This window comes from Meleagris gallopavo, chromosome 2 (genome assembly GCF_905368555.1).
Source record: "Meleagris gallopavo chromosome 2, MGAL_WU_HG_1.1, whole genome shotgun sequence".
Taxonomy (NCBI): domain Eukaryota; kingdom Metazoa; phylum Chordata; class Aves; order Galliformes; family Phasianidae; genus Meleagris; species Meleagris gallopavo.
Window position 1 is genome coordinate 27,151,846 of NC_139405.1, and position 16,831 is coordinate 27,168,676.

The 16,831-nt window shown below is 39.6% G+C and overlaps 1 protein-coding gene across 1 annotated transcript; it reads right to left on the bottom strand.

The window, feature by feature from the left end:
• Nucleotides 1-232: 232 nt before the first annotated feature.
• On the bottom strand, nt 233-16,827 carry SLC4A1AP (solute carrier family 4 member 1 adaptor protein). Its single transcript, XM_010706980.4, has 14 exons — nt 16,160-16,827; nt 15,308-15,494; nt 14,175-14,297; nt 13,219-13,279; nt 12,262-12,401; nt 11,960-12,120; nt 11,057-11,126; nt 6,967-7,156; nt 6,091-6,202; nt 5,457-5,700; nt 4,583-4,657; nt 3,923-3,993; nt 1,559-1,631; nt 233-595 (listed from the first exon to the last, which is right to left on the bottom strand). Exons 1-14 carry the CDS (start codon nt 16,673-16,675, stop codon nt 546-548), a joined length of 2,073 nt encoding a protein of 690 aa, XP_010705282.2. The 5' UTR covers nt 16,676-16,827; the 3' UTR covers nt 233-545.
• Nucleotides 16,828-16,831: the final 4 nt, after the last annotated feature.

Here is a 16,831-nt window from a genome sequence, read left to right on the forward strand (position 1 = left end):
GGCCAGGCTGGATGTGGCTCTGGGCAGCCTGGTCTAATGGTTGGCAACCCTGCACGTGGCAGGGGGATTGAAACTAGGTGCTCTTTGAGGTCCTTGAGCCCTCCTCCTTATCCCCTTATGAACTTTCAGGTTTTGTTTACCCTGATGCTATTTTCAACCAATATCAGAAGCAAAACAGTAGTGTCAGTTTAATTGCATAAAACCAACCTAAATTAAATGTCAAGCCTGGAAGTGTAGAGGTGTTTAACATCTTTAATCTTTTTTAATTTACAAAAGGAGAAATGAGTCTGCAGTTTCACACCAAATAAAGATAACAAGGCTAACAATAGAAGGATAAGGCAGAAGAATATGTGGGCTCAGGAGTCTTTTTTTTTTTTTTTTTAAACAAGTATTTGGAAGACAAACAACAGGACAAAAAGCTCACAGTCAGCACAGCTGGAAAAGTCTGAAAACCCAGCTCTTTTATCACTCACTTAATGGGTGGTGAAAGAGTCTGAAGTAGAGCAGACCTTCAAGCTTCAGATCTGTTCTTGGGAGCTTGAAGTTTAGTAGCCATATTTCTCATTGAGATGTGTCTTGCCATCACCGCTCTGATCTAAGGGACAAAGATAAAGTTACTAAAAAGCCTAGAACAATAACACAACCTACCAAAAACTAGCACAAGACAGACTTGTAGACAAGTATTATTCTCTAGCCAGCACCTGTCAGACAGGAATAAAACCCAGAATGGATACTAGAGTCCAAATTGTCTTTTGATGTATAACTCCTCTTAACATAAAGTTAATATTAGTATCAAAACTTCATCTATTCCTGATTTGTTTTTCTTCTTTTCCTGGGATCCTTATTAAGACAGCTGACTGTAGAGAGAGGAAAAGGAGCTCCCTCTTATGGATGCAGTTTACTTAACTTTTACTTACCTACTGCCCTTGGAACCTGCCCACACTATAAGGCTGCAATAGCCTCAATAAAAGTTATAATCATGAATCTCCTAAACGAAAGTTGAGCTTTGATCTCATTACAGAAACTCCTATGCACAAAAATAAATTTTCAGTTTTGGAGCAATTAAGAATAACCCCACTTAACTAAAAACACTCTGGAACTAAGACGTTCAGTTTTAGCTCGTCTTCACCAAAGGATTAGCCAGATTTTTCTCTAAAAGATGCCCCAAAGTTTGTATTTACAAAATCTGCAGTACACTTTCAGCTTTCACAAGCTTCCATAAGAACTGGGAATGCTGAGGTTGCTGGAATATTTATCCTTAGTGAAGCTTTAAGTTTTTCTTTCAGATAGATCATTTTACCACTGTATGCAAATACAGTTAGGTCTCCCAAGTGTTAGAAAACTGAAAACCAGACTTCAAGTGCACCTGTCCACTGAGGTGAAGCTGCTATAGGCTTGGTAATATATGGTGATATAAGAAATAAATATGGAGCACAAAAAGCCAAAAACTGTTGTGTTCTCAGTAAAGTATTCCCATGTTACTTTTTCCTCAATACATTACAGGGACTATTTGTTAGATACATTCTCAAATTATATGAAAAAAAGAAATAGTCAATACCTGCAGGAGGAATCCATATGCAGTAGTCTGGGTCATCATCTGGGTATTGTGAGGAAAAAAAAGCTTGTTGGACCTGCATAAGGAGAAGAGACTTTTAAGGTGCTGCGTCACTTCAGCAATATGTCAGTCAATAAATCTCTCATTAATCCAAATACAAACACTGACAGATAAGGATTATTTCTACAATGGTTGTGGACTAAAACAAACAGTAAACACTCTATTTCAGGTTATTTCCAGTAGTGTTGCAGAACCGGTGATTAGACTGGACCTCTGGAGATTGTCTAGTGCAAAGTCCCTCTCAAAATAGTCTATTGCCAGCACCAAATCCAGTTATCAATGGCATTCAGACAGTACAGCTGGGCAGACTAGTCAGGAAATATGAATTCAGTGCAACATTCAACAACTTTACTGAGTAACAGAAGTATGTTTGAGAATATTTGGTTTCAAAGAAAGCTCTCCCCTTGCTTTCACAACTCCACTTCCAGACAGTTTGTCTCACTCTAGTATTTGGCAGTGTCATTCAACATTGAGTTTCTTTATGCAGTGAAAAGCTTTAGAGTAGGATTTTGAAGTACTTTAGTGCTCTCATAGCACAGTCCCACTAAAAACTTCAGGCTTAATGTGACTTGTAGAAGTATACTACGTGTTATATACTTTTAAATGAAAGTTCAGCTATAACTTAGTTTTTCAAAAGAAAACCAATTTTTGTGAGGTCTTACTGGCATCACTGCAATATTTAGAGCAAACAAAAATAGGCTACCATTGACACAGCTGTATGGCAGCTTTTTGTCACATCAGCATTTTCTTGATGCCTTTTGTTTTCAACACGTACAGGTAGCTAACAAATAAAACCATACAACTGTAAAGTGAAAGATTTCAGAGTTCAAAATGTACCCATTTAGCACTGATTTCCATTACTCTGTAGTATTGTGACACAGTCCTAAGTTATGCAGTTGAAGCAATTTTTCATGCCCTCAAAAAGCTTTCTTTCCCCAAATAAACCTCTAAAAGAGTTCTTCTCTAATACTAATGTTCTAAAAAACATTATACTGGAGCTGAAGAGTTTCTAAATGCGGTTTGAAAACAGCCACTTAAAAAAAAAAAACAATTGCTTTTCCTGTTTTGTACAATTTGAAGATATTCTTCAAATAGTTGAAGAGAAAAAAACATAGGCTGACTTCAGGTTGATATTTTCCATGCAAGATCTGAGCCTGGTAGCAGGCAGAGCATGCGGAAAAAGTGATTTGTAATGGGAGAGAGAATACAGCTAAGCCATCTGGTATTTGGAGAATGCTCAGTGTTAGAGTGAACTCTGTACTGATGAGAGGTGCTGACTTGATTGCTTCAGCATGAGAAGCTGCCTTGTTCTACCATATCCATAGAAATGGTGCATTCTGGGCTCTGACAGGCAAAGTTCACCCTTATTTTCTTTATCAACATACTTCAGGCCAGTAAGAAAGGATGATTCTAAAGGCCTCGTCTACAAAATCCTTGGGTCCTTTGCCAGAGCTAGTAAGAGCAGCAGCAGCATACACATGCTACAGAGAGTTAAGTTTCTTTAAATAGGTGGAACAGGGCTAAAACTCAATGGCCACTACAAAAAACTATCATAGTGCTCAGAACTCATGGCCCACCAACTAGAGTAATTGTCTCTGGTAGCCAGCAAAGGGTGGGATGCACTGTAAAGGGAAGAGCCTCACAATAATCACTAGGCTAAGAGCAAACCATCAGAGAAGTTCCTTCCCACCTCTTCCAGGAAGGCAACATTTTCCTCTGTCCTAAAACATGGAAGACTCATACTTTACATTTTACTGCAAACCTTATGCATGGGGAACATGTTATTTGGTATATCCACTCAAATTTAATAATAATTAGGTTGCAAAAAACAATAGTCTTGTTAGATATCTTACTGTATCTCAGTGAAAGGAATGAGGCTTGGAAATGGCAATACAGACTAGCTACAATTTTAGTTCAGCACGTCCTGTGTCAGTCAGTGTTTCCCAGGCTTTTCTCCATGAAAGTTTTGCAATACCACTTTGAAAGCCCAGAGATCACCTATGCTCTACAACTCTTGTGATAAAGGAAAAGAAGCAACTACCAGAGGCTTAACTTCAGCTCTGCTAAGCAAAAAGCTAGAAAAATAAATTTGTGATTCAATTGGGAAGCCTTGTTAGCTTACTTCAGCTTTGCAGAACACCCCTGTTATGCTTGAAATATTGTGCTTTACCTTGTCACCAGAGATTTCAAGAGCTGCATCCAATGTCAGTGTGTAGTTGTATGTTACTATTACTATTTCACTGATGAGGAATCTACCAAATGATTCCTTAAAACTCCTAGGCTGCAGGAGACACAACTGTAACTGACCTTGCTTGAGGTATTAGTTTTCTTAACTTCCTCACATGTCTCTCTGGATTCCTTGCATACTGCCTCAGATACTGAGGAAAAAAAGAAAAAAAAAGATTTAAGATGCATTAGAAACTTATATCAGAAATAAGCTCACATGAAAATTTATTTCCTTTGGGATATATCCATCACAGCTCACTACATAGGACCATCATGTTTTTTCTTTATTTTTATCATTTTGCAGTAATGTAGGTGAGAGGAAGTAAAAGAAAAGTATCTCTGACTTTTCTGCCTCTTAATCTATGAGATACTGACCTTTCTGACTTAAGTCTATGGATGTGATGATGAGGACAGGAAAACATGCACTAAAAGAACTTGAGTTGGGGAAAAAATAGAAAATTCAAACAGCTCTCTCCAGTTGCTCATTACACACACACACACACACACACACACACACACACACAGAGCTCATTTTGAGAACTGACTTTTTTGTGTGTGCGTGTTCAAGTAGAGGAGTAATTTGGGTCATTAGAGTGCTAACTGACATTATATCTTTCATTCTGATTCTAGAGTCTAAAATTAGGCTTAGTTTCTTTCTCCTAATAAGAAAGCACTAATTCCTTTAGGCAGTTTCTGAATGTAATTGTTACTTTCTATAGTAATCTAAATTGTACATCTCACCTTGAGATTTCTCTTGTGAAGGTCCCATCTGAGATTTATTCCTTAGTATCTTTGGCTCAGGCTGAAAACTAACTCCTGTTAAATACATAAAAGGAGTTATGTGAATGCTATGCAGCAACTCTGAGTAGGAGTGCTAGCATCCCTCAGGAAAAAAAAAAAACTTAAAAGAAACTCTTAGCTTTGTTTGTTTCAGGAAGAAGTTTTCTCTTAGAAGTCCTTCACTTTATTTCATCTAAATCCATTGCAGTACAATAATAAAGGAAAACTTGTGATCAATTAAAACATACTTTTCAAGAGCAATCTGCCCAACATTCTGACAAGAAGTTAGAACTAGGTTTCTGCGACCAAACACACCATCATTACTAAGCTTTGAAATACATCAAGTTAACTTAAAAAAGGATGGGTTATAGACAAACTACATAGGTGCAAAGGAAATACCTCTTCCTTCCTACTTTTTAAATTACTTTCCTCCTTACAAGCTGTCTAGAACTTCACACAGGCATTTGTTTTCCTATTAAATATCTCTCCCTGCCAAGAACACATTACATTTACTATCACATGGACACTCAACCTAATGAAAGCAGGGCTTATCAAAATATGACCGTTCTTGAATCCAGGAGATTATTGCTATTTTACCAAAAGTGTGGAAAAACTGACTGCCAAGCAGAGTTCCAACTTGAACCAGGTGAAACTTGCCTGTTTCTGCCCTGCTTGCATACAAATGTTGGATTCATGGCAAAAATCTGTGGAAAAGCTGTAAGCTATTGGAAAACCTGTGACCGAAATCTTAGAGGATTCCCATAACTCTAGACAAAAAGAATCAGTAGTTACAGGCTCAGGTTTGCTACTGGAAAAATCAAAACTCATCATTTACCATCCTGAAGGGATTCTAGATTCTCATTATTACAGGCAGCACCATTGGGACCATTTGCTTCTTTTCCTGTTTCTTCTTCTACTGTCACCTTCATTTCCACATCTGATGTTTTGCTGCTTACTGCATCTACTTTCTGCTCCTCCTCAATTTCTTCCTCTTCTTCCTCCTCTTCTTCCTCCTCAGGTCCATCATCTTTCATTTTTAACAAGCTTTCAGGGACATGTGGACGCTTGTCAGGCAACTTCTGCACGACAAAGAACTGTGCATTAATACTAGGATAATATGGAAGTAGATGTCACCAATACTTGTTACAGGACAAAGCATGCATGTTACAGTCACAGGAACAACTGGTAGAGAACACTCAGGATGAAAAATAGTTAAGTTGTAAAGGAAAAGATATTGGCAGAGATGGAAGAAGAAAAAAGATGTCTAACCCATAGTTAGAGAATGCAGGCTTTTCCTAAGAGCAACACTGAGTTTGACAGTAACTGCTTCCTGCCCTGCACATTTCTCCACTCCTCCAATCTTGCTCCTCCATGGTGTTTTTGTACATCTGATAAAAAACAGTTTCCACCTACAGGCTCTATAGCCTGAGATGACGTCTGAGAATTAGTGCCTGACTCAGAGCACTTACCCCTAGGCTTCCAGTTTTCAGCTTGAATTTGCTCCCCCCTTTCATAGCACCGAAGAGAGGGAGGGTAATCTTTTTAGACTTGCTGTTTGCTTCCAGACTGTAACTCCCAGTCCTAATGAAAATTAGATACAAAGAAAAACAGTATATAGAGTATCAATCAAGTCTTATATTTACAAATACAAACAAAGATTTTGCATAAAGACTTTATTTCTCTCACTTGCAGCATCTAAAGAGGAGATTTCAGGAGATGACTCCTCCATCCTACATGTCTGTTTTAGGAGTCAGACACTTGTTATAACAGGAGAGAAAAAAACACCTATCAGACTCTCTCAAATTCAAATGCACATATATACTTACATATGTATAATATGTATGTGTATATGTATAAACAATTGGAGGCCAAACCTCAATTTAAACAAGTTAAGCAATTAAACCTCTAATTAAACCTCTAAGTTGCCATTAGCAAGTGATGAGCCCAGCACACGCTTCCATGAATTGTGGTAGCATTGCTGTGCAGTATTTGAACAGCCATTTCTACTTGACTTCTACCTTTCACAGAGTAAAAATGAGTTTCATATCGTAAAAAGTACTGTAAAATTCTTCAGTTCCTTCTGGATACAGATTAGGAAAAATGGTTTAAAAAAAAAAAAAGGCTGACAACAGGCTTCCAGCTCCTTCCAGCTCTCATCTTATCTTATCTTCATCTGCAGTGCATCTACCTTGGCCACAGAAGCAGCAGTGGCTCTTTAGTGGCAGGTAGTTGTGAAGGCATTGTTGCTTTTGCATTTGGAAAACTGTCTACTTAATGGGAGGGTGCACAATTGCCCATAGAAAGTAACAACAGTGATTTTTTTTCAAACTTTATCCAAAACTTACGGGGGCTTCAGCTCAGGCAGTTCTGCAGGCTTGACGAGCTTTATTAACCCTTTCAGTCTCTGCTGCTCTTTCTTCAACTCAAATGACCGCAGATGAAGTTTCTTTCGAGTCACGCTGTCTAAGGTGCTTCCTGATTTTATTTCTGTCATGAATTCATCCAAGGAGTCTTGAGCTGCTGGCTGAGATTGGCCTGGGCAAGATAATGGTAAGAAGCATATTGTTGTGAGGGGGGAAATGAGACTAAAGGGAGTAGTATAACGTATATAGGAATGACTCTCTTCTCTGCAAAATCTTTTTGAATGGGAAATAATGGAGGTTGATAGCTCTGGAAGGATGAAAACATTTCTCCTAACAAAGCCTAACAATAAATTTTAAACCACTTAGATATCAAAGCCTCTCAAAGTTGAATGTTTAGTTACGAGCAAATCTGTCCATAATGTGTCTCAATTCAAGATCTGCTGTCCCTAAAAAAAAGTGGCTGTTGGGTCCTTTTTGTAGTCACAGTCCAAAATAAACAACGTATCCCACACCACTGCATGGGGAATCCTGTTTTGGCTTTCCTGGAATGCTCATGTAATTACATATGCAAACCTAAAAATGAATCACATGATGCTACCTCCCATCTCTGGAGGACTGAGTATGTATGAGAATAGCTTTCTACATTAAGACAACCACATAAAATCTACCTGTGTTTTGACTTATTTTATAACAAGAAAACAGTGCCCTGTACTTGGGCGGGAGGGGAGGAAGGGAGGGGGCTTGAGGGGGAGAACAACAAAACCCAACAGTCCTTTTACTTCATCTTATTTCAGATATTAATATTTTTATGCATATTTGACTAACTAAAATAAAATTCAGGAGGAAAAAGTCAAGCTCTAACAAGTAAGAAAAATAAATACACAATTCTAACATGAGGAATTTATAAACAAAGCAAACTAGGAAAACTTTTTCTGGGCTTGGACACTGCTTCAAATGTTTTTATATTGTGCTCAGAAATAACTTAGAGGCAAAGAAAAACGTTGCTATTAACAAACCTTTACACAAGCAGTCTTCTGCTTTTCTACTACAAAAATTGGCAAATCTGATATTTATTTGCAGCTTTATAAGCATTTATCTTTTTCTGCGCATGAATAATTGTGACAAATGAGTTAATTTAATTCAGCTGTAGCTGATTAAGTAGCACTTGCAATTTTAAATATGCACAAATCTAAATTATTGTTATGAGCAGATACTTAGCAGTTGTACATGACATGAAATATTTACACAAAAAGCTAATAAGTCTAACATTTTCCAATGTACTCAAATGGAAAGGATATTTCTGATTTGGAGACAAAACCTAGTTTGCATTTTGCAAGCATAAAAAGCCACAACAATAATTGAAGACACACAAGATTAATAGGCTCCAAAAGACAAGAGCATCCATCTTCAACCAAATATAAATAACAATGAAATGTTATAAAAGCAACTCAGACATGGTCTTTCCTAGCTCTGTGTATGAACTTAGATAGAAATGATCATTGAAAAGCCAGTTAATAAGCAGTCTGAATCACCCAGCAGAAACTAGGCAGAAGCTGAGAGGAATGACCATTTAATTTAAGCACTGGATTTCAATAGTAGCTTTTCATGTCTAGTCAGGTAATTCAGAACAGCTGAAGGAACTGCAGTTTCACAGCTCACTGCTTTAGTCCCAGACCAGCGTAAGGCTGCTTCACTGGATGATCTTCAGTCTGTCAGATGATCCTCCTAGCAAACAGGTTTCTCTGATTCTGCCCACAGTGCCTTAGATCAGGTAGTTGAGCATACAGGGTTACTTTGGCATACACTATCTGCTGCAGCCCTTTTCCAAGCTATTTAAGGAAAAATTGATATTGCTGGGAGGCGAATCAATCCTGGCTATTATACTTAATATTCCAGGGAATAAAAAGCTACTGGGCTATTTACTGCACCATCAGCTTAGCAATAATAATTCTCTGAACTGGCAACCAAAAATGAGACTGAAGACCTCTGTGTGTTTTTTTTTTGGTTTTGTTTTTTTCATTCAGTTGTGTCAGTGAATTAAGAGAAGCCAAGTCAGTATGTTTGTAGTTACTTCTGAAAAACTCTAGTGGACAATTTATGAACTTTCATAGAGACTTTTTCAACAGTCACTTAATCTCGCCAAGTGCTTGGTAAGAGGTGTTGCAATTTAGCCAGTCATTCACTCATTGGTCTCTCTTACAAAGAGCCAGACAAAGTGCCTTACAGCTCTGAAACTATATGTAATGCTGCAACTGTGCCAGACAGCTCCAGAGAGTACATGGATCACTCATGACCAGTACATATGCTCCCGTCTTAAAGATGTATTCCACATCTCTGATTAACCTGAGGCAACCAAAGAAAATCTGAGAAAATACAAGCAACTAAAACACACACACAAACTCATGGCAGAATACTTTGTTTTATCCTGGCCTACTTTTAGAAAGTTTGCATTTGATACTGAATCATTTTGTACTGCAATACCTTACAGGCTGTTAAAGCTAACTTCTGAGTGCTGAAATTGCTATTTTGCTGAGGCTTTAAGCTATCTATATAACAAGCTACAATTTACCAGACTATGACAACATATCATTGGAATTATATGGTGTTAGGAGCAGTCTATAAATGAACTGATCCTTTGTTCTGTATTTCAATCATCCTGGTTGAAAAACAAGAAACAAAAGCTTCATGTCACATGTCACATGAGAGATGGGAATTACCTATCTCACACCATTAGCTTCTCCTACTAGTTAGTTGGTCATGAACTACGTTTCAGTAAATTCACTTTGAAAACATTTATTTCAAAGACACTGAACTGATCACTGAAACAGTAAGGTTTCCTGAACTGTCATTTAGTAGAATCAATCATCAACACAAACTTTCATTCAAATGCGTTTGGGTGCAGCTCTGAATAACCAGGAAGAAATGTAATTCACAAAAGATAGCTCTGCTGTCAGATTGCTGTTTTCTTGCAGATTGCAGGTTTCCTGAAGAACTTCTGACAAACTGGCATTGCAGCCTTCAATAAAGTTGATTTGGTTAGAAAGCTTTTTGTATTGTGAGCCAACCTAGAAAAGGTTTCCTTCATGCCTTCTTTTTATTCCACAAGATGTTATCAGTAATTTAAATTAAAATGTACTTCTTTGTGTAGAATACTTTTAAATTTAAGTTACTGGCCAAGATATTTTCCCATTTAGGAAGTGGTCTGCCTTCATAGCCAGACATAATCCTGAAAACCTGAAGGATTCCCTAGCTAGCAAGCTCAGTGAGCTTTCCTTTTTAAGATGCACTTGCAATGAGAGAAGTGAAATGAAAGATACTGTCTTTTCTCTTTCAGTTGTTGGCTTGTCCCTTATAAGTGGTTCTGGAACAGACAGAAAAATGCAGTGTTTGAATTGGGTCAGTTTTGCTATTATCAGCAGATAAACAGTAATAACGTTCACCCTGTTATGTTCCAGGATTTCGTACACTCTCCCCTTTACCTTTGATGTAGTATACTTCTGGGAAAAGTTGCTGTATGGGAACTGCTGAATCACGGCCTGAACCTCTGATTGATCACCTGAGATGAGCAATGAGTCAGACAGGGGAGTACAGGTGAAGGCAATTCACCTGTGCTGCCAGAAGGGGGTGGAGCCTGGCTCCTCCTCTCCTAGACCCATTTAAGAGCTGACTATGACTAGGAAAGGATCTCTTCTGGAGATCCCTCCTCTGGAGTTTTGTAGCAAGCCCAGGATGCAGGTAAGCTTTCTATTTATTCTCTTTTTGTTATTATAACTTGCTTTGCCAAACTCTCTTGTTTACTTCATAATTATAATGTCTTTATATTCAGTGACTATACAGTTGCATTCATTAATAAGTGTCTAAGCATATAAAGCACATAAATACTGGATGATGAGCACCAAGCATGCTCCTTCAGATAATCTGTTTCCTGTATATTTTCCTCCCCCTTTGTGAAAAGGGGACATGAAAAAATGCACTTAGGCATGATTCTATGATATACAAAAATGTATTTTTATTTATTTATTGTTTCATTTTTCTAATGAAAAGCACTAATATCAGAGACTTTGTGTCCTACCTTTCCCTGAAGCCTTCAGCTTTTCTGTTATCTCAGAGAGCTCATTTTCAGCCTCCTTTAGCTTTATAACCTATGAGGAAAAAAGAAGCTTGTGAGACTTTTATTTTCTTAAAAATTTCCTTCTAAACATTCCTCAAATATCCTACCACATTATTTCTATTCTTCTATTCCTGATTTTTGATCCAGAATTTCTGGGATGAAAAATACACTGTTTTTAAGAATGATCTAGATTATATCAAGAAGTTATTTGAACAGTATGAAAGAACTTTTTGAAACACAAGACAACACATAATGCTTTTAGAGTTATGTTCTACCATCATTACAATTCTCCAAACCTCCCTACACCCACCTCCTTGCTTCTCCCACACCCTATTGCCTGTGTAGAACTTGCAGTTCCATTTGTCTCTCCTAGTTTAGGACAAATTAAAGATTGTATATAGTGACAGAACCTCAAGAACTGAACCCTCCTCTCTGAAGAAGCTGAAGACTACTTCTTTGCAGGCAACTTGGTTTTAAGTTGTGACAGTTCCTGGTAACAAGGCAGTTCATGCTCCATAGCCAGTTATCCTTTTTGCATAAGGTAGCAGATAGGTATCAGTTAGTACCAGTCCCAGTAATGGTTTCTATGATGCAGATCAAGTACATCAAGTATTACATTTAAGTAATAAATTACTTTCTGTTATTAAGGTTTCTTCTAGATCCAATTCTTTTTCTCTCAATACTTTTAAAAAGCACTGCATTCTATAACTGTCAATGTTAACCTGGTCCATTGATAAAGATCTGAAATAATACTAGAGTTCAGGCCAACAACAACAAAAAAATCTGGAAATGTTTTTAAACTTTCCTTCTTAGTAATTATACATTCATTAAAGAAAAGGCCTGCCATGCTGTAATTATTCTTACCAGTGAGTCATAAGTCTCTGGTTTTTCTTCTATTTTACCAGCTTTTTTCATTCTGTTCAGTCGCTTCTTTTCCACAGCACCAGTTCGATCAAGAAAGGTGTCATCATCACTGTCATAAAAATCCTCATCTTCCCAATTCTTTGACTTCCTTTTTCGAGATACTGGGAAAGGTTTAAGAGAGAAAGCAAGGAACAAAATAACTTACAGACCACTGAGAAGTCAAAGAAATTCAGTAGAGCAACCTTGAATTCCTAGAGCTTCAGTTTTTTTAGAACTAGCTCAGCATTTAATGGGTTATTTACCTGCTTCTTGCCTCAATACTCCCCTAGCATCCAGTAGCCTGCAAGCTTCCAGCGCACACTGGATCATTGCTTCTTTCTTCTTTCCTGAATGGAGAACCTCTGCCACCAGCTGCTTCCCTGATGCATCATCCACAGGCAACCTGTTTAGTTCAAAGGATCACAGAATAGCTTCAATAGAAACAGCTTTTCATGGATGCTACTCACATATTGTGTTTCTCATGCTGACATTGTTTCTTCCACCTCTCTATAGTCTTTTGTGGGTTACCTATTTTTACATTTCATTTGATACGCTACTAACCCAAACACAAGCACACACTTTCTAAGCTTAAGTAAATTTTTATTTTGCTAGCCCAAACAAGAAATCTTCCTCCATTCACATTCATCTTGTATCTACGCAACACCAGTAACAAATACTTTGTGCCATGCTGAAGCAAAGTTTCCTTAACAAATGATGAGATGATTTGCCTATCTATTTGAGACCTATCCTGCTTACTTCTCACCTGCTCACCTTCTCCTGCTTAGTAAGAGAATGATGATGTTACTGGCCAGTGGAAGGGATTCAACAAAAACTACATTATACCATCAAATAACTGAACTGGGGGTGCACAGTAGAATAAATGCTTTTTCCATCTTTTCCATTAGGAATTAAAATACTGCTTCCTAGTTTCTTGTCTGGCGTTTTAATTTCACATATTTCTCAAAACCAGGGGAACTGAGAGAACCTGTTGTTATGTTTTCCCAATTTTCATCTCTTAGTAGTATCAAATGCTGACAGATCAGAAAAAGTAGTAGACACTAAAGAAGACACTGATCCTTGATCTTTTCAGTACCAGGACTTAAGTGTAATTCCAGCTGGCTTCCTTGGCAAGCTTGATAGACAAGTAGTTCCTTCAACTTCTATTTGTGAGTTCAATGAAGCCAGTTTCTATGTACAAAAGTGAATGAAGTTATACATACTTAACCCTGCATAGCCAGCTATTGTGCCCACGATCATCATATTCATATTCTAACTCTTCTCCTGGAGAGGAAAAAATGAAAGTTGACATAGTTAGCAAAGATGAAGTAAGAAGGAATAATGAGAGAGTTTGCTTTTTTTTTTTTTTTTACTTTTTAGGCCATGTGATCTTCAGTTGATATTAAGTTCATTTGGACACTTTTTTCACAGTCAAGGATCTTTAAGTGACCTGTTTGGTAAAGCATAGTTCAAAGAAAAAAAAAATCTTGCACCTGCAGGTATAGAAGTAAATAATACTGAGGGAACAACAGTTTGCATTTTGGGTTTACAAATATTGTTTACCTTGAAGATTAATTTCTCATGTTAAAAAATACCTAAGTCATTAGTAAGCTTAAATCCATTCATTGTCTTTCAGTACTTTCCAGTTCTATCTCCTGAATAGCACCATCTGGAATTTGATGGTTTGAAACTTTTCAATAGTATCAAAAGATGGATGTGATTTGAGTGGCACTCCAGTGAAACACAAGGTGCTCTCTGTAACTTCCAGTTGAGAAGTTAGAAATTAAAAAAGAAGAACACCAAAACCTTGACAAAACAAAAAGCCCTACCCACAATGTAAAGTTTTACTTTCACACTTTAATTCCCAGAGAAAAATGGGAAACACCCATGTATGGGAACTACTGAATCATGAAGGCAATTCACCTGTGCTGCCAGAAGGGGTGGAGCCTGTCTCCACCTCTCCCAAACCCATTTAAGAACTGGGAAAGGATGTTTTCTGGAGATCCTTCCTCTGGAGTTTTGCAGTGAGCCCAGGACACAGGTAATCATCCTATCTATTCTCTTTTTGTTATTATAACCTGCTTAGCCAAACTCTCTTGTTTACTTCATAATTATAACATCTTTATATTCATTGATTATACAACTCTACTAAACAAAAATAATCTAAAGTAAAAAATACCTTCTCTGTCAAAAAAGCCCTGCAGAGCCTTCCTGGGATCCTTCATATAGAAGGCATCTTGTACATCCTGAAATTCAATAGCAATAGGGTTTTCTTCAGCCTCGTCCTCCTCAGCATCCTCCCCTGGAAAACCAAAGTACAAACAAAATGGTGAAAAGTTAGAATGAGAACACCAAGAAATTTCAAATATCGTCATTTTGAAAGTAGTATCAGCTATATCATCCTAAAGTTATAAACCTTAACTGTTTCTGTATCCAATCATAAACCACTTATTACTGTTTTAAGACGCAGTTTTGCATGTCAGTGCTGTTTCTGCACTTTCAAGGGTTTATGTGCTTATACATTTTAACTCGCAAAACAATTAATTTTGTACTGAAAAGCTCATTAATAACTATTTATTTAAGATGTGGACTTCATATTAAAAACCTGAAGAGAGCCTTCTTGCGTAAGCAGTCTCAAGTATTTGAATTCCACCTGCCAGGCAAAGACATCAACATGAGGGGAAAAAAAAAAAACAACAACATTGCATAAACTAAACTCTCAGTTTCATGTCATTTTCGAAGTACAGACAAACCTCCTTTTCTCCAATTAAAAAAAAAAAACAAAAAACAACCAACAAAACCTCTCTGTTTTGCCTTCTCACAGCACTCCTATTTTTTTAAAAAGAAAAGGACTGATTTGTACTCAAAAACATTCACTGGTGGATGGGAACTGCTGAGTCATGGCCTGAACCTCTGATTGATCACCTGAGGTGAGCAATGAGTCAGACAGGGGAGAACGTGTGAAGGCAATTCACCTGTGCTGCCAGAAGGGTGGAGCCTGTCTCCACCTCTCCCAAACCCATTTAAGAGCTGACTATTGCTAGGAAAGGATCTCTTCTGGAGATCCCTCCTCTGGAGTTCTGCAGTGAGCCCAGGACATGGGTAAGCATCCTATCTATTCTCTTTGTTATTATACCCTGCTTAGCCAAACTCTCTTGTTTATTTCATAATTATAACATCTTTATATTCATTAATTATACAACTGGCTTTGGATGCTTTGGAATCGAACTGGGATTTCAATGCCAGTACTAACTGAAAATTCACTTAAAAGCCTCCCAAGGTGTATCAGCTAATCTATGCATCAGTACTCACCCATTCCCCATGAGCAGCTCATATCAACGTTCTGATTGCTCTCGTTTCCTTGCTCCTCTTTTTCATCTTCCTCATCAGAATCTTCTCCCAGCATGGTTTTTTCCAGCTTTGCTTGCTGCTGCTTCTGCAGTGCCTTCAGCTGTGTCACGGTCAGCTCTGACTCAGACTCCTGGTCCTCTTCAGGTCCCTATGTCACAAAGAACAGCTTTGTGAAAGTGTTTTGGAGAGGAAAAAAAAAAACTTTTCTTTTCAATAGACATGCAAATTACAGGCAGTAACGTAAACGGATCACAGTGCTTGTGTAAAAGCTGAATTACTGGACTAATTGTTATAGATTGCATGCTCAGATATATCAATTTTAGTGGCCAGAGGGCAAAAAGAGATAAGCATTACTGTTTAGTTGTAGGCAGTTCAAACATAGCTTTATTTAAAGGCAGAAAGCAAGGATTTCCACCAGTGCCACAATGGAAGCATTTGAGGAACAAGTAGCTAAGCCCTCTGACTCCTACTAATACAAGATCTCTTTTGGGCACAAGGAATCACAAAATGGTTTGGGATGGAAGGGATCTCAAAGCCCACTCATTTCCAACCCCCAGCTATGGGCGTGGCTGCTCCCACCATCACAAGCTGCACAGGGCCCTGTCTAACCTGGCCTCGACACCTCCAGGGATGGGGCACCCACAGCTCCTCTGGGCAGCCTGCTCAAATTGATATGAGTGCAGCTGAACCACCCCACATCTAAGACGCGTTTCCCACTTGCTCCAGGCCCCTGAGATTGGGCAGAGCCACCTGAACTCCCGCGCGTAACCCGGGAAAGCCGCCGTGCAGTCTGATTCCCCTCTCCCGGCCTACCTGCAGGAGGAAGAGGCGGGAGCTGCCGCCGAAGCGCAGCCCGTGGCCCACCCGCACGCGGCAGTAGGTGCGCGGCGGCACCCGCGCCTTGTTGAGGAAGGTGCCGTGCGTGCTGCCCAGGTCGTACACGTAGAAGCCCGCATCGGCGTCGGGGCCGTCGGCGGAGCGGCCGCGGTATTGCAGCACGGCGTGGTGCCTCGACACCGACGGGTGCTCCAGGGCCAGTGCGCAGCCGGGCAGCCTCCCTACCAGGAACCAGCTGCCGCCCTCCAGCCGCACCGAGCCCAGCAGCACGCCGCCCTTCAGCACCTCCAGCCCGTAGCCGGCATCGGCGGGGGGGCGGCCGCCCCAAGGCGGCTCCTCGTAGCGCGGCGCCGGCACGGAGGCGACCGGACGGGGCGGCACGGGGCCGGGGCCAGGCGAGGGGCCGAGCTCGACGTTCTGCGGAGCGGGCAGCGGGCGGCTCGGCCGCTTGAACTCGGCGGGCTCAGATTCCGTTTCCATGGCCTCCGCCATCTTGTCGCGTCCGTCCCCAAATAGGGTCCTCCGGGCACGAGCGCCGCAGGGGCTGTGGTACCGGGCGGAGGCGGGACGCGACTCTGCCGTTCGCACCGTTGCCTCGGCCACGGCTGGGGGCAGCGCGAGGGGCGAGACCGGCGGCGAGGCGGTGGG